The sequence below is a fragment of the Pygocentrus nattereri genome, chromosome 2, assembly GCF_015220715.1.
Source record: "Pygocentrus nattereri isolate fPygNat1 chromosome 2, fPygNat1.pri, whole genome shotgun sequence".
In the NCBI taxonomy this organism is placed as follows: Eukaryota; Metazoa; Chordata; class Actinopteri; order Characiformes; family Serrasalmidae; genus Pygocentrus; species Pygocentrus nattereri.
The window spans coordinates 17,803,679-17,822,081 of NC_051212.1; the positions used below are offsets into that span (position 1 = coordinate 17,803,679).

General features: G+C 39.9%; 3 protein-coding genes across 3 annotated transcripts in view; 1 reads left to right on the forward strand and 2 right to left on the reverse strand.

Moving 5' to 3' along the window:
• Positions 1-2,309, forward strand: part of si:ch211-168d1.3 (ras and Rab interactor 3) — a 35,106-nt gene extending 32,797 nt beyond the window's left edge. Inside the window, exon 11 of the mRNA XM_017719051.2 lies at positions 607-2,309. Within this exon, the coding sequence (XP_017574540.1) occupies positions 607-930 (324 nt within the window). The 3' untranslated portion in view covers positions 931-2,309. The remainder of the gene's footprint in view (positions 1-606) is intronic.
• Positions 2,310-3,401: 1,092 nt separating this feature from the next.
• Positions 3,402-11,475, reverse strand: zgc:101810 (uncharacterized protein LOC493612 homolog). Its single transcript, XM_017719048.2, has 8 exons — positions 11,255-11,475; positions 10,048-10,158; positions 9,240-9,528; positions 8,848-8,984; positions 7,305-7,454; positions 5,545-5,690; positions 5,236-5,368; positions 3,402-4,264 (listed from the first exon to the last, which is right to left on the reverse strand). Exons 1-8 carry the CDS (start codon positions 11,300-11,302, stop codon positions 4,094-4,096), a joined length of 1,185 nt encoding a protein of 394 aa, XP_017574537.1. The 5' UTR covers positions 11,303-11,475; the 3' UTR covers positions 3,402-4,093.
• A 774-nt stretch (positions 11,476-12,249) lies between these two features.
• On the reverse strand, positions 12,250-17,933 carry six7 (SIX homeobox 7). The gene is made up of 3 exons (XM_017719049.2): positions 17,285-17,933; positions 14,785-14,948; positions 12,250-13,962 (listed from the first exon to the last, which is right to left on the reverse strand). The coding sequence occupies exons 1-3, from the start codon at positions 17,690-17,692 to the stop codon at positions 13,758-13,760; spliced, it is 777 nt and encodes a 258-aa protein (XP_017574538.1). The 5' UTR covers positions 17,693-17,933; the 3' UTR covers positions 12,250-13,757.
• Between the last annotated feature and the right edge of the window lie 470 nt (positions 17,934-18,403).

Here is an 18,403-nt window from a genome sequence, read left to right on the forward strand (position 1 = left end):
TATCTTGACAAGGGAAAACATCTTAAATCTAATTAATATATCTAATGTTTCTCATGATGACAGTGCTGTAAGAATATTCTAAGACTATTTAGCTCAGCTCATTTTTTATGCTTTTACTTGTTTTATGTCATTTTATGTAGTAAAATTGTAAAAATAAAAGTTTTTTTTTTTAAATAATACGGATCATTTTGCTTGTTTTAAGGAAAACAGTACATTTTATGTTGGATGAGCAATGAAAGCTAACTGGCACAACATTGGATTCTGATGAGGACTCCCTGTCTTTCTCTGCTTTAAACAAAATTAGTTTAAAAAAGATTTAATTAACACAATTCAATATTTGTGTTAAAAATAATTTGGAAAATTATTATTTAGGAAAAAGTTGAGTATTGCAAAATATACTGCAAAAAGCTGTTTTAAAAGCATTTTAAAAATATTTCTTTCTAACTTTTTTACCTGTTCACTGTAAGATAAAAAACAATAAAAAAAGTAGCAAGAATGAAGAAAAGAAAGGAAGGAAGCAAGAAAGTGTCGCCAAACGTTTGACAGGGAGACAGATCTCAGTCAACATTCTCTAATCACGCTGCCCGTGTGTGTGTCTGTGTGCAGAGGTTTGTGCGGGTTCTGTTCCAGAACACAGAGCAGAGCGCAGCGCGGACCTTGCACTGGAAGGCCGGTGAGAGTGTGGAGATGTTAACCCAGACCTGCGCTGGAGCATTCGGAGTGAGTGACCCTCAGCACTACTGCTTGTTCTGGAGGAACGGAGGGGAGATGCAGCCCCTACCTCTGCACACACAGCCCCACGAGCTGGGCACGCATACAGAGGGAGCAGCCACCCTGTCCTACCTCCGCAAGGACCACGACTTCAGCAAGATGCGCAGACTGACCAGAGGAGGCGCAGTGGATATCGAGGAGTCTGTGTGTGAAGAGTGAAGATGAAGAGATGAGAGGACTTTGATTTGTTTCAGTTTCAGCTTCGCAAGATCCTCTTCACTGGCCCTGAACTCCACTGAGGTTTAGTATGAAGGCCTGTGGACTGTGCCTGTATGTGTGTGCGTATGTGTGGGTGACTGTTTACTTCAGATGTTGCAAAAATGCTCAGTTTTGCGTGTCAGTCTGCCACTGAAGATACAGACACAAGCTCACTTTGAGGCTACAAAGCTAGCTGGAATGGAGAAAGATCCTTGGCAATAATGCTTAAAGCAATATTTGCCAGCAAAGGAATCAGGAACCATCATTCTTTTTTTAAACTCTTGCTGCACAGAATCTAAATATCTGTGGTTCTAGTTGTCAGTGTCATTAGTATGGTTGCCAAGGGTCTTTGCCTGCCGAACTTCAATACCAAAGTGTTGAACATGATGTCTTTATACAGCATCTTTTTTAAACAGGTGGGTGAAAAAAAGTCTATAATAAATCTCTCTATATATATTTATTATGTACATTTACACGTATGCATCTGAGATGCCCCAAGTGTCAGTATGTGATAGAGTCCATAAGAAGCAAGACTCTTTCAGCTGTATTGTAGTGCTTTAATATGAGGAGAAAACAAAAGGAGATCATTTCTGGTCTTGTAACAGCACATCATTTTTTTCAATATTTCAAGGTTGTCTCTGGTATCTTTTTAAACCGTAAAACTTGAAAAACTGTACTTTGCTTAATTTAGAGCTACTTTATTTTGCTCAGTATTGACTGAATGAGTTAAGGTCTTTGAGTTGTATTAATAATGTCTAAGCTGAAATTTTGTCGGTTTCTCATCTCGGTGAATTCTCTAGACATTCCATGTAAATGGACGTCATGAAGAAGTTCCGGCTGGACAGAGGAGCAGTGTCCAGCCTGTGTTTCGTACCGTGTTGCATTCGCTGAATGTGCTGTAATGGTAACACCCTATGGTGGTTTAAGTGATCGCAAAAACACTGATTGACTGGTTTTACATTAAGTTAACTGACCGTTTCGTCATATCCTGTTGTGTTTGATCCCCATAAAGACACTTAATATTGTAACACTTTATTGCTATCATGTATGGTTTTTAAACTCTGTGTGAGTAAATGAGTACAAATTCAGTTCCAGTGAGGAACAGTTTGCCAAGTCAGTGCAAATGGACTTTATATTTGGAATGATGTCGTTGAAAATATTTGATTTCTGCATGCAGTCAGTTGTGATGATGAGTTGTCGCTGATGTCAAATGTGCATGTTTGGACTGCAAAAAAGCAAGAATCTAATTTTTTTTCTTCCTGAATGCACTGATACGACTGTGCTGTATTTTTGTTCAGTAACAAACTGCATTAAATCTTTGTGGATGCTCAGAGTGAAAATACTGTTTGCAGTATATTGAAGGAATGGTTCGGTAAAAATCTATTTGACACAATTTGCGCTTACTCAGATGTAGTTGATCACTCAGAAATCTTCGACATCCAAATTTTGTTTCTTCAGTTTTAAACTGAAGCCACGAGGTTAAGGTAGATAAACAATAGAGGTCAATAGTCGCACAAATCGGTTCTATAAATACGCCCCAAAAAGTGCTCTCAACATGCTTAAACTCCGTCCACAAGGTTGCACAGAGTTTTTGATGTGGACAAATTGAACAAAACTTTTAGCTTTTACTTTTTAACTGTTTACTTGTTCATCTTCATTTTATGAACTGAAGATGTATTTTTATAAATAGAAAGAGCTCAAATGCCAAACATAACTTAGCATCAATATGACTGTTTAACATTTATTCACATAAAGGGGAGTCAGATTCTGTGGGGGAGTTGGAATTTAGCACAACACCTGTCTAAAATAGCTACTGTCAGCGTCCAGCTACACTGTGAATTTTTGCTCATTTTTATTGCTCACAGTAAGTAAAATTCTGTTCTAAATCATGTCTGTGGAACCTGGTTGTAGGTTTGGAGATGGATTTATGGAAAAGTGACTATTAACGTCTGGTGTTTGTTAGTAATGGTAGTCTGATGACTCCAGTTTAAAACTGAAGAAGCAAAATTTGGACACCAAACGTCTTCACCGATCAAGCACATCTGGGGTAAATGAAGATTGTGTAAATGAGATTTTTTTGCTGAACCATTCCTAGCATGTACGATGTCTTATTATCTAAACTAGAGGTGTCCAGTCATATCCACAAAGGGCCAGTGTGGCTACAGGTTTTTAGTGTAATCAGGCAGGAGCTCACCTGACTCAACTGTTTAATCATGTGAGCTGCTGCTCCTGTTGGAATGAAAACCTGCAGCCACACCAGCCCCTCATGGATAAGATTGGACACCCCATGTCTAAATTAAGATTAGCCTGTATTTGTGTAATGCCCTGAGTGCAGTACACGCCACTAGATGGCATTCAAGCTCTTCTTTCAGTGTCTTCAGCATCCTGCTCCAGTGATGAGAACAAGATTCTCTCAAAGATTTAACAAACTACACGGTAGACCAGCAGCTTTTTATAATATAAAGCGTGAACATTTTTACAGCTTATGAAAGTTTAGGCATGTAAAGGAAACTATCACAGAAGACAGACAACTGCTGAATAACATTACAATGTGCTTTTCTTTCCATCTACTGTATAATTTAAAAAATAGATTTTTTTCTTTGAAGTTGGCCCATTTAATAGTGAGTTCTCACAATATCCTCTTATTTCCCTTTGCCTACTGTGTGTGTCTGTGTAAATGCACACTATATGTCCAAAAGTATCCAGACACTCATTCTAATTAGTCAATTCAGTTACTTTAAGCTGCACACAGGCATTCAGTTCTGCACATGCAGCTTGTATAATATCCTTGGAAAAGCACTGCCAATAGAATTGGACCCTCTGAAGCATGCATGAGCCTAAGGTCACCATGCCCAATGCTAAGAGTCAGCTAGAGAGGTAAGAGAAAGAGTCACGTTCTCTGGAGTGATGGATACATTTGAGATGAACTGGAGTGGCATTTGTGATCCAGAACTAATCATCCAGCATTGGTATCTCACCTCCCTAATGCTTTTCTGGCTGAACACAATCAAATCCTCACAGCAATAAAGAGTACCTTTGATTTCGGAAGAAACATTGAATAAGCAGGTGTCTGCAAACTTTTGGGCGTATAGTGTTTACATTTATATCTGCATAGATTCAGGTTTCATTTCAGTGCTCCACCAAGCTTGTCCAGAACCTTCAGCCCTTTCTCCTCATACTCTGCTTTCGACAGCCAGAATGACTCTTTGTCTTTCATGATGTTGGCCAGCACGGCCCCGCCCAGGAACACCATGTGCTTACGGCGAGGAGGATCTTCTATACGGATCTTGAACTTCTGTAGAGGAAGAGAAAAAGAGAGAAATGAGTAAGAGAAAGAGTGCTGTGGGGTTTGATTATGCAGCCAAGAGGTGGGTGGCATACTCTTACATAAGCAGTAATTTGCTTTAATAATAATTCATGCTTTAAATAACTTGCTAGCATTCATTATGTCACTGCCTGTTCAAATGCTTAAGTATATCAGATGCTGTTACAGTGTGAAATCATAGGTTTTGAACTCCTTCATTGCCTTAACATGTAGTTTCAGTTATGCAAAGACTGAGGATGTCTCCTTGGACCAGTGCTTCACAATTAGCTGATTACAGACAACATAACTGCTTTACTGTGTCAGTGAATGATAGATCTAATAGGTCTTGACTCTTTTTGATCATCTAGATGTAGTTAAGATATAATTACATTTGCAAAATATGAAAGTAGCCATATGATTTAAAAAGTTGGTGAACTGTCCCTTTTCAATTCCAAATCAACTGTTTCTATTTCTGTAAATACAGCTTGCTACAGTGTTTCTAGTGACACAACAGCATGAGGGAAAATGACAGTGAGGAACCCAGATTTTAAAAGAAAATCTCCTTAGATGCAAGAGGAAGAACTACTAAGAGGAAGCAGGACTCAAATGAAAAACTCCCTAAGTTTATGATGAAGAAGCACCAAGAGGAACCAAGACTCAAAAACTTCCTAAGAGCATGAAGAAGAGACTGAAAGGAGCCAAGACTCAAAAGGGGAATTCAAACCTCTGAGATTAAACAGAGGCATTTGGCTAAGAAATGTTGGTGGGCTAAGAGAATTACCAATGTTTAAAGAGTATTAGAAAATCTGAAAAAAACTAACAACAACAATAATGATGCTCAAATATCAGTTGGAATAAAATCTTTTCTTTAACTCACACTAAAAGTTTTTGCCTTCTCCATTAAAGTTACTATTTTGGAAATACCTGTTTTCTTTGAATAGCAACAATATACATTTTAATACCGAGAGTTTATCTGTGTCTCCACGCAACACTCTTTCCAGGTACAGCTGCTTAATCTCTCTCTCCAGTCGGGATGGCAGCCCTGGGTACATGGTTGTCCCTCCTGATAGGACAATGTGCTTGTAGAACTCTGCCCTACAATAAAGAAAGATTTCACCAACTATTACACACATTTGCATACTGGTGTGTTTGTTTTTCATGCAGCAATAAGCATTTATAGAAACAGAGAAAAAGTGCTTCAGAACAGGCACGTGGATGTGAAAGCAGGTTCCATGTAAATAAAAAACAGCCTGATTGATGTTATAACTGACCTGAGGTCGATGTCAGCAGCCTGGATAGTGTTGAAAAGAAGCTCGGCCACCCCGACCCCCTCTACGTTTATGAGGTGTGGCTGGAAGAGTGCCTCAGGGGCCCCAAACCTCTCTCCCCCGACCAGCACTGTACGTCCATCTGGAAGCTACATCAAGAAAAGTTTATAGAGCGATTAGACTTTATAACAGCTCTATGTTCTTTAAGGTTTTAACCCCTTAAGTTCTAAGGACCAACTGGTTGGTCCAGGATTCCTCTTCTCACCCTCATACATACCTTACATAGTACTCTTATGAATAATTCATAGTAATTGAATAACAACCTTAAGGTTAAAGACATTAAATAATACTCCAGCACTTGTTGGACCTTTGGTGCTGGAATAAGGCAATAATCAAAGATATGCCCCCTCTGAAACCCACCCCCAAATTCTTCAAGTCTTCTAATTTTAAAAATACAGAGTACAGTCAATGACACAAGCAAAACAAGCTAGCTAGCAAAACATTATCATTGGCAAACTAAACTGTTTTTCCTTGCAAGAGGTAACTTTTAATTTAACTGCATGTAATGTGTTATCTGGGCACAAAACATACATTTACATGGTTATCGGAGTTTGGGGGAACATTTCAGCCATACTAACATGGGCTAATGATGAACTTGTTGTCCATCTGACAGTGATCATGAGTGCACCATCGAGACGTTAGGCTGGTTTTACAATTTCAGTTTGTTCTTAACCTAATAAACTTGTTCTCACCCAAAAATGTCCATGGTATCCCCAGATGTTTGCGTTACTATGTCACGTCTGGCCGTACAAGACTAGTTATCAACCTTATTTCTATCTGCCGAATTTGTATCGTGCAGTCGACACAGAGAACGTGTTAATTTGAGACAAATGCCCTTTGGCTTGGTAAGTGGGTTTGAGTCCATGGGTTTTCTATTCTTTTCTAATCACAGGGTATCATGTTGAATTTATTTTCTGTGGTAATCAAATTTATGCTACACATTGCGCTGTGCATAGTTGCTGCGTCGTCTTAAAATCTTCGTTGCGGCTTACAGAAACATTCCGCTTCTTAACAAATACCTATATACTTCCTATAATATACTTCCTTCAATGCTACAGATAGACCTGATGTCTGTTTATCTACTTCTTATTCATAAAGCAGCTGATCCATGATAACCATTTTCAAACAGATCCTTCAAAACCTGCAACATAATACATTTATCCAAGTCTAAAATCTTTAATATGTAGTCTAACATAAACATTCAGGTTAGTGGTGGGTGTGATGTGCCTTGGGAATGTCAAACTTGTTGAAACATAAAAATAATGAGTTTACAAAGAATTCATTCAAGGTCATTTTTGTATGGGGGCCCATTAAATCCGAGTCACCCCACTGACACTACAGATGCAGCTGATAGAAATAAATACATTTTTGGACTATTCCTTTAAATCCATAAATGGCCAAGGCCCAACAGCAGGCCCAAAATTTTATTACAGACTTCTTTAACCTAAGAATAACTCAGCCAGTTTGCAACGAAGTCCATGTAGTTACTGAGTAATAAGCTTTAATATGTAATAAGAGAGGGATTTTAAGGTAATCGTGTATTTTGTATGTATATTTCAGTTTTAACTTATGTCTAATGTCAATCACACTACATCTGTAGTGTTACTCACACAACCTCAAGTGTTTTGTGTTGGTGTGTTTGCAGGTGTGTGTGCCTCAGGCCCACATCAGAAGGAAAAGCACTGAGGCATGGTGTACATTACCGTGTAGGACTCCACCAGGAAGGTTGTCTCATTGGCCAGTTTTTGCTCCTGTTCAATGTTGTAGCCCACAAAGCACAACTTTTCCTTCAGCAAGCGGACTGTCTCAAAGTCTGCGGAGTGGTTGAAGGCGTAGCCCCTCAGCAGCAGGAGCTGACGAAGTGGAGGCAAAAAAATCAATACACCAACGCTGTGTTTGAAATGGCATCCTGTTCTTAAAGGGGAATTCCATAGACATTGCAAAAATCTGAGTTTTCTAGAGAAATGCTCAGTCAGAATTCATCACAGTAGTGCTGATGGAACCAGATGTTTAATGCCTCTAAAAACTGTGTCACATAAAATTCTTCAATTAAATCATCATTAATACGCTGCCTGTTTTTTACTTTGGTTTTAAGTCAATTGAAAACTTTTATTTTTAATTAAAAAAAATAATTTCTCCTGTATATAGTTCATTTCTCTCATTTTTTCATTCTTGCATACAAAATAAGGTGAGGTGGACGGGGATGTCATTTTATGGCCCTGTTGTCTTATGACTGATCAAAAAATGACAGATGCTGAAAATAGGTTAATACTGAACATAACGTGGACATAATTTGAACATAATATGATATATTGGTGAAGTAATGGCAACCAAGTTCACAACCAACTGAAGCTCATTGGTTTACTTTAATCACATCATATCTCTGTAACTACATATAGCTGTATGTAAATGTTTAAATACCCTTTATTAAATTGAGTTTGGTTGATTTTTTGAGTGAAAATAAGATAACACATCCTCTACAGAGAACATACTGATTCATTAGGGTAGAAATAAAGGTTTTGTGCAGGTACATTTTTCATTCATCAAGGTACAAACAATGTAAATGTTCCCTCAAAGGTACAGCAGTGGTTTAGGGGCCAACTGTAAACCTTAAATATGTTTTTTCCAGGTGAAAGGTATGTGTTTTGTATCTTTTCATAATCTAATCATTTAAAACAGAACAATAAAATAAAAAGCCTGGAGATGAGATGGGGTGTGTGGAGTCTTAGAAAATATAGTCTTAATGGATTATGGAACAGTTATGTTCACTGATTAAAGGTTCTGAGATGTACCCGTGAGGATGACAAGAGGGATACTACCCCAGTGAGTTTACTACCTTTATTTCTGAGTATGTAGTTTTATGCAAATTGTACTTCTCAATTTTTTTTTATTTGCTAAGCAGTACATATTGGAATAAAAGCAAAGTCTTTACTATATAATGTATTATAATGTTTGCAAAGGCCACATTTTATACATTCAGAAACTATACATTAAATGTGCAGCGGTTTGTTCTCTGTAAATGATGTGTTAACATTTTCACTTAGAGAATTGGAGGGTGCCCAAACTTTTGCATAGGACTGTATATCTCAACATACTGAAAGAAGGTCATGGCCACCAAATTGTCATATTGTATAGTAGTGCTCTGATACTGATGTCCAAATGTTCAGCAGTCTGAATACCGGTCAAGTTCATTTCATATGCAGTTCACAAGGTCAGAGAAAGTGGCAAATAAGGAGCCCACCACACCTTGATGAGGTAACGTGTGATGTCACGTCCCGCGATGTCCAATCTGCGAGTGAGGTGGGGGAGGGAGAAACCCTCATAGACTGGACAGATATGAGTCACACCATCACCTGAGTCCACCACCACACCGGTCAGGAGACCTGACACAAGAGTATAGGTTAGCAGATACAACCCAATCTCATAGGAGTGTTTCATTTTTGCTTATAATCTACTTTTATATATCAGAGTTTGAAAAATCTTCATATCAGCTTTAGATGCATGAATTCATTTCAAAGTAGCAAGAGTTTGTTCCAAGTAATTTTGGACCGTTTTGGTTTAACTGAAATTCTCACCATTATCATTGTGAAAGAGAACTGAAACCTCATTAACCTCATATCCTCAGCTTCTTCTCTTACCCTGTGCATAGAGTGTTAGCACAGCTTGGATGGCAATGTAGATGCCGTGGAACTTGTAGGTCTCAAACATGACCTCTGCAATCTTCTGCCGGTTCTTCAGAGGGTTCAGAGGTGGCTCTGTCAGCAGGACTTTACAGTCTGATGGGTTAATGTTGAGACGCTGTGGACCGAAGGTGTGGTCCCACAGGTGGAGCATGTCCTCCCAGTTCCGTACCATTCCGTTCTCCATGGGGTAGGAGACCTCCAGCATGGACCGGCATTCACTGGCCTCCTCCCCAACCATCAGGTCCTACGGGCAGGGTCAGGGTTCAGATATATATTATACTCATAATAAAACTGCCAAAAAGTTTTTTTTTTTTTTTTTGGAGTGACACTACAGAAAAGTACTGTGTTCCTTAAAGACCCTTTGAATGCTTTTTTAAAAATAAATCTTTAAAGTTTAATAAACCTCCACACAATGTTTAAGTTGCATACCAACTAAAACATTTTCTGTGAACTGTACAGAGATATGTAAGCCATGTCCAGGAATCCATCTGCCTAAACACCTTTACTGCTGGCTTGAGCAAACTAGAGAAGCCAGGCAGTTGGAAAAAATCTTGGGAAGTATTTTTACATTTTGGACCTTTAGATCTGTAGATTTAAAGCAAATCAAACACTCTCACCATTACTTAGAGGAAGACTGTGGGGCATAAGGGTGCAGTTGAGGACAGGGCTTATGTGTTGCATGTTTTAGGTATTGAATGCTCATGCAGGAAACATTCATTTAAGGTCAAACTTGACCTCAAGCATATTTGACCTCAAGACTCACCTTAATTACAATATTGCCAACTTTAGTGTCTGAGCGTATGACAGGTCGGCCCACAAGTGCTGGGAAGATGTGCTCAGGGAAATTGGACCCAGCAAAACCACATTTGACAAACTGCAAATCAACAAGGTTCAGTCAATAATAACAAGACCTTTATATATTAAAAAGACAATATCATATATAGTACAAAACTAAGCTGCAGTCAGGAGAGGCTTGAAATTTAGTCAAAATGCTTGCATTCTTGCTCTTTCCTCTATATGTATGACAAAAACTATGTTACTGAATACTCTATTATAGACCAGGTGTCCAATCTTTTCAGAAAAAGGCCACTGAAGCTGCAGGATTTTATTCCAAACAAGCCGGAGCTCACCTTATTCTACTCGAGAGATCAGTTGGTCTTCAACAGCCAATCATGTGTACTCCTTTTTTTTGGAACTAAAACCTTGATTGTAGGCTATGTTATGAGAAAGGGGCTTATTTGCCTGACTACAATACTATGCAAATGATATATTAAATGAAGTGCTGCTGTGACATGCAGTAGGTAACCAGTATTATTTTGCATCTTCACTTTTGACAGAAATTGTTATTAAAGCCAGGCTCAGTTTTTTCGGTTTCACTTCTGGTGCTCAGTTCTTCACTTCAATCTATAGACTCCAGTCAGAAATGCCCTAACTTGTCTGCGTAGGGTAACACACATTCCATAGCCTGCAGATAGAAGGTGTGCTCGCTGGGACCCGGCTGAAAAAATAAGGAAGCGAGAGATCTGACATGCTGACTTCAAGAACCAAAACAATGCAACTATAAAACTTCATACAGTGATTCACACGTATGATGTATGACAGCACTTCCTGATTCGTGTCCAATGATGGTGTTCCTTTTTCTGCAAAACCTTTTAAGGTCATTCGTGTGACACAATCGCAGTTCCTCACTGAACAAGTCCAAACAGATGTGAGCAGTGCAACACGCCCTGTGCAGAGATACACTCACTACAGTTCTATAGTGCATGTAGCATTCAGATCCCGAATCCAGTGAAGAAAATTACTTTATTAGCCTTTAAATGACCAGGGCGTCGTCTAAATGAATAAATACTAAACTAAAGTACTTTACATTGAGATTATTTAACACAGGGCAATATTTGTTAAAAAGGATGTTTGCACATAACATTTTAACTGCTGTCTTCATAGCAGATCACAACACAAAGCGTTCTTACCCCTGTCCCATTGTCGCAGACAACCACTTTTCTCCCTGCGCTGTCCATGCTCCAGCAGCTTAAGTGAGGCACAGGTGAAAGCCTCCTGGAGAAAGTTTAACTCTGCACTACTGCTATGCAAATGGTTTGGCAGTCTGGCAAATCTGCCCTGCGTCTCACAGATGCAGTGCAGTACTGAGGTGATGGTTTTTACATACTTCTGTTTGAAGGCTGTATAGAATGCAGAGAGGGGCTGGACAGACACTCCCCCTGTGGGACCATACAGCCTCCAGTCAGTCATAAAAAGAGCTTTCGTTTCCCCACCCGTATTTCGGCAAGCCCTGCCTCCTGTGCTGTTGAGATTGCTGTAAATAACATCTTCCCTGCTGCGCTGGGATTGGCTGTAAATACGTCACCCTTTGCCATATGATAGGCTGGAAATATTTTTCATCCTGTGCTGACTGGCTAGCAGTATTTCTCCTCCTGCTGTGACTGGCTCCATTGTAATAATAATAATAATAGTAAAAATAAAAAATTATCATCATCGTCATTTGAATTAAGTCAAAATTTTAATGTTTTTAAACAAAATTTCATTTTTTCACAGTGTAGTAGTTCTTACTCACCAGCAGTCCACCCATTGGTTATTTTTACTCAATGCCAGCCAATGAAGTAGCGCTTGTCTGAACACAGGTCGGAAAATTCTTTATAAAGCTTATAAATATTTAAAACCCATCTGCTTGAAGAAAGTAGCCATGTGCTAAGCTAACACCACTTTTCCATACAGATTTGTTATTTCTAATGGTAATTGGTTTCCATTACACCATTGGTTACCGTACTGTGGGATACCTTTAGATCCCACCAAATGCATCTTCACTCAGTCCCTAAATACTAAATACCACTAGTGGCTACTGGAGACCACTAAGAACCAGCAGAAACTTTTAAAACTTTCTATATTCTTTTTTTCAGCAGGGATATTGAAGTTCTCAACAGGTTCCCCAACAAACAAAACAACCTAGTTTTGAGCAAAAACAGTTTATTTAAAAACTATACATCAGACATCGAAACTACAACAGTCTTTTCAGCTTTGGTGAGTCTGCACAGGGTTTGGGGGGGTAAAAGCGTCTGTGGTCCCTAATCTGACAAACGGGTATCATTTTTGACTCAGAAGTGTAGGCACATGAGTTGAGTTAAGACCAAGTTTGATGATTAATAACTTTTCCCCTCGCACCTCATCTTTAAGCTTTCTAGTCTCATCCCATCTTTATTCTTTCAGGATTTCTCAGAGGAAGACAAATAACATCAGAACTGACAGAGAAGGCATAGTGACTGAGAAACTTGATGATGAAAATTAGGCTAACTGCAGTCTGCACTGTGTGAAGGGGTCAGAATAGTTAATCAAAGTAGCATGATCGTCTTCATCATGCACAACAGACAGGTTGACAGGTTTACAGTATTTCATCCTTATACAAAACAAATCTGAACAGTATTCGTTAACTAGGTTGCATCAATTCTTACAGTGTTTGTACATGTACAACTTGTACTGACTTAAATGAAACTTAAACACCTCCCTTTTGGACATGTGGTGCACTATTTGGATGTAGAACTCCCTTCGTGTGTGATATAAGATGTACAGTAAATGGAAAGGAGATCCATTTGATATTCAGTCTCTGTGTTAATTCAATCCTGCTGATGCTACTGTTATGCTGTATGTATGAATACCCAGTCTTGAAGAGTTTGTATGATGTATTCTATTAATGAAAATAAGTCTCTTTGAAATGCATACAAGACAGATTATGAGTGGCAAGTAAACAGCTACCTCCATATTTGCGGTGATAAAAAGCAGCTTTTATACACACATGTAAGATTAATATGCTTAGGTAAATGCTACTGCTAATAGGTATCTTGCTGACAATGCACCATTTTAAAGAAGACTTTTTGTGCCATCTGAAAAATAATATTCATTACTGAATAAAAATATACAAAGGAGCCAATGGGGGCTTGGATGGTGAATGTAGTTTTGGTTGATGTGATTTATTTGGCACACCCAGTACACAGGGATCATTAAGAACATTCAAGTGCATGGGTCCCTTATAAGGTCTGAAATAAATGTAACAGTTCAGTAAGTGAACAATATCATAGATATATACCAGTGAAAGAAGACTATTCATAACAAAATGATTCAGCATGTGAAATAAAAGATTTTAAAAAAGCCATTATTAAGCCAGTGTCTCAGTATATCATTGTATCTCTCTTATGTCATTGCATCATTATCAGCAGTATAAGGTCAAATATTATTGTGCCTCTTGTTTTCTTTGACAACATCCGATAAGTCAGAATGTCACAAAGGTCCTTTTAAGTGCATGTGAACATCCATGGCAGCCCTCGTTGCTGTCACAGATCCATCATCAGTTCACAGTCTCCATAGTGACCTGGTTGGCATCTTGGCTCAGTTGAAGAAAGTCTCTGAGGGTCAGGAGGAGTGTGTGTTTAATGGTTTCGGTGGCTGGGCAGACTGGGGCTTTGCTCAGGACTCATATTCACTGTCACTACTGACTGATATGTCAGGCGTGGAGGCCCTGGTGCCCTGAGGCTCTGTACCTGAGCTGCAGTCACTATTCTCTGGGCTGCCAGGGCGGTGCAGGGAGGAGCCTTGCAGGTGGGGGTTGTGCTCTGAGGAAGAACATTCAGGAGAGCTACCAGAAGGGAGGAGGGAAGGGTCTTGTTGCAGTCTAGAAAAAGAAAGGAAGACAGAAAGGGAAATGTCAAAAGAACAAGATTAAACTCCAATTTAAGAGAAAAACATGTACCTAAACTTTCAAACTTTTTTTCCTTTTTCCTTGTGATATCAACTCAACTGAGCCATGTTTTCCAAAACCATTGTAGCACAAAGATCATCAACATCAAAGGACCATATCTCACATTTTTCTTGCATTTGTTTCCTGAGATTCACTTATGACACAGGTGTGGGTTTATGTACCAGTCATAATTAACTATTACAGTGCCATTGTCCAACCTCTCTTTACCACTTAATATTAGGCAGGGCGTTTTTGTTAGTGTGCTTTTAAGACTCATATATGCATCTATGTAATGATTAAAATGGCTAAAGGGCTCCTTATAACTTCAGTGTGAGTGTTATGGCACCACAAAAACAGTGAATTCTAAATGGACTGTTTTTGTAAATTAGTTTTCATGTAGGGATCAGAGAGTGAAGTGTATATTTTAAAATGTTACCAGTCTTTTCGTATCACACCAAACACATTTATTGTAATGAGTTTAATGAGGAAGATTTGTCTTTCCATGATATGTGCCTGTTAATGGCAGAGCACATAGGTAAAGATTGGTTGTGCACCCCCTCCTGGTCAGAGCTAAAACTGCTTTCTACTGAAGTTGAAACAGATGAAGCCCTGCCTTAGCACAAGCACACTACAATATATTGTTAAATGTAGTGTTGACAGTGTCTTTCTTCCTATTAGTGACATTGACACTGCACAGGTGTCTGAATGTACATGCTATCAGTGCTAATGAAGCCTGTGCTTTGTTTGAGCTGTTACCTGTTTTTGGCCGACGCTGCTCTGTCTCTCTGGCGTCTGTTCTTGAACCAGTTGCCCACCTGTGTGGGGGTGAGGCCTGTGGCCTGAGCCAGGTGCCTCTTGCGGGATGGGTTCGGGTACGGGTCCTGCAGGTACCACTCTCTCAGCAAACTCCGTGTCCTCTCCTGGGGAACACAGAGTTGATGCTTAGTAAAGCTGGTGTTCCAGAGTATTGCAGAGTGCTTTCTCATTTATCAACTGCGAGTTGTCTTGTACATGTCAAACTGGATCCATTTAAAGTTAACCAGTGTAAAGTGGAATTTACAACTGGGTCTTTCTGATTAAATTGACCTCTAACTTCAGGTCTTTATGATGGGATGAAATTCTCCACACCTTGTTAAGACACACTTAAAATAATCAGGCTTCGTGCTCGGAAGTGTCCATCGATCGGGATAAGCTTGTGACGTTTTTAATGATTAGCTGAGGATAAACAGGGATCAGGCTTGCTGATGTGAGACGCTTTGTGCTTTGAACAAGTTTAAAGGATTACTAGGTCCCTGCAGAAACACACCTGGCCACTGAGTGGAGACAGGATACTGGCTGAGCTCCACAGACCTACATTCTAACTATAGCAAAAGTCAGTAGCCTGAGGTGGCACGAAGAACTGACTTACAAGCAGAGATTATGTGTTAGGAGGCAAAGGACTGGTCCTAGAACAGTATTTAAAGTCATCTAATACCTCAGTCTGTAGACAACCTACAGAGCATTAGCTTGTTTTCTCTGTATGCTGCTGTAATCCATCTGCTAGTTATTAATAACAAGATAATTCTCTGCCATGTTAAATTAGGAAAGAGAAAGCAGGTGTTGTCTTGTTTATTGGATGAAGCTCATAAATAAGTCTGGCAGTCATTAAACGCTCCTCAATGTCAGGTACAGTGCTGCAGATAAACAACAGTTAAACACTGTTAATCATTGTGATAACAATGCAGCACAATTGAACTCAAGATAATCTGGCTGCTAGCATTCCTCTACATGGATTAGCATTGTGCACAGCCAGAGGAGAGAGACGACTCTCATTTTAGAGGCAGAAAATCAACTATGGAAGAGGAGCTTAAGTGCCACAGGTGGTCCTTCACACAAGAGGCTTAACACATTAACTGTGTGCTTTAACAGCAATGCAGCGGTTAATTGGAAGGCAAATAACACTTTTTATGTGGTCACACTAAGGAATGTAGTAGAGATGCAGTTTTCCTTTGTTTTAAAGTGCAAAAAATAAAAGTAGTGAAATCTGGCTTTAGGAAAATATTGACAATGACCACTATGACACTTGGCATTTTAAAACAAACTAGCAACTTTTTTTATTGGATCATGATAAAGTTGTGCAATGTAGCTTACAAAGCTTTGGACAAAAAGTCTGTCTGTTCTGCCCAATTTCTTAATTTTAAGCTTTTTCTTAAGTTCTGTTTAGCCCTTCTCATTTCATTATGAATTGACTTTTGTGTTAAACTTCATTCTAGTCGTGTTTGCAGAAGAAAACTTTTTTCATTTTACCTTGAGCATTTTGCTGTAGACCAAAAGGCTCCAAAAAAGAGAAGAACAGATCCTAAAAAACTTTTATTCCCATGCTGTTGCTAAATGTACTAGGAAGTTCCACTTAGCTCCACTTCTAGCTGTATTGTAATAAAACTCAGTACTGGAAAAGTTCTGATCCTGAAAGTACTTGTCAAGCTGCTGCTAGGCTAATTTGACTTTTTATCATTATTTCGCTGAAGTAAGATCACTGTCATTCAAATCTGGGTTTAGGCTCCTAATTCTCTGCTGCTGAACCTTCATCTTATGGTCCTTAGCAGTGAACTCTATATCTTCTAGCAGCTCATTGTAAAGCAGCTAGCCTGCAGCTTTTGAAATGCATGATGGGCACTGTCGTTTCTTGAAACTTCATGACTAACTGCACTGAAATGTCTTACTTTTGGAACTACAACAACCAAAATGAACTGATGTACCTTTCTTCATGCGTTGTGGCCCATCAGCTTATACAGCACTTTACACACTCAAGTTACATACAAGTTACACATTCAGCTGATCGTCATTAGTTCACTTTCTAAATGAGAATAGGAGAACACTGCAAATAGCCTCATTACACTGAAAAAGCTATTTTTAGTAGGAAATGTAATAAAAGTGTGGCTTTCTTATGACATGAGCGTCCTGACTAATAACTCACTGTCCAATATCATAGACTGTCCCTCAATACTGAATATCCTGAAACAAGTTTACATAAATCGTACGTATTATTAACTGAACCAAACTTTGTCAGTTTCTTATCATGTTTAAGCATCAAAATGGTCATCAACTGCTTCAATGGTCAGGGCCCACCAGCAGGCCGAAAGCTTTATTACCCACTTCTATAAACTAAGAATTGCACAGCCAGTTTGCACTGAAGTCACTGTAGTTACTGAATAATAAGCCTTAGTATGTAATAGGTCTGGGATTTTAAGGGGTTAAATCGCTCAGCACCACTCACCTTAAAGCAGTGTGTCTTCTGCTCTCCGTCCCAGATGGTTCGGGGCAGGGGGAACTTCTTGCGGATCCTGTATTTCTCCACGGGCCCGAGGGGCCTTCCCCTCAGTCGCTCGGCCTCTCGGTAGTGAGCGTCCAGCCACAGGTCCTGCAGCTTGGCATGGGACTCTCGGGTAAAGCGGTGGCTCTGCAGGATCTGATAGAGGGCCTCAAAGTTTCCCCCATGAAAGGCCACCAATGCCCGTGCACGCATCACAGACTCGTGGCGGTTGAGGGCCTCTCCAGCCGCCCCGGGGACCGCCGCAGGCAGGGACCACAGAAAGCGTCCCAGCCGTTCCATATCACCCGTCTCCTCCAGGTTTTCACACACTCGAGCCACCTGGTCTGGAGTAAACATCGGCAGAGGGAACATGGCTTATTTCTTCAGCCTCAAAACTCCAAGATCAAAGAAACGATGCGCCAAGTTCTCGTAGCTGCGCTAAAGCTTTTTGCGCATCTTCCCTTTGAAAATGCGCGCATAAAAAGCGCTTCCTCTGGATTACAACTCAAGGTGATTCAATTATAAAAAGTGTTCAACGCGTCTGAAAATCCCGTTGGGCTCTTATATAACTGGCGGTGTGATTTCTCGGTAGAAGGACCGAGTCTGCGCTCTGCCGCTGTCTCCTCTAGTAGAGAAGAAGACCAGAAGTCAAGCGTATTTATAGCGGGATGCTATTAGCATCTCTGTGCTTGTTTTGAGAGGGATTACAGGCTCTTAGCGGGGGGGGGGGGGGGGGGGGGGCAGTGTGAGCACTGAGGTGACTGGCTGATCAGATTGTTAGGCCCTAAACTCGGGAAAACGTGAACTGCCTCGATTGATAACAGCAAGTTTATGTAATTGGTTTGATCCACAGATACAGACTGGACGCTACAGCAGCCACGGTGACCTAAACTGTGGTTTAGTTTACCTTCTTTGTCCGCGAAGCGCGATCTCGCAGCTTGGAGCAGAAGCCGTGCTGACCCCGCGGAGCACAGTTTAGTATAAATGACCATAAAACCACCATAAAGTGTTTCTAAACTGCGGCTGACTCGGTAAGATTTAACAGCACTGTGCGACTGTTTAACCAGGTGAACCAGCGTAGTT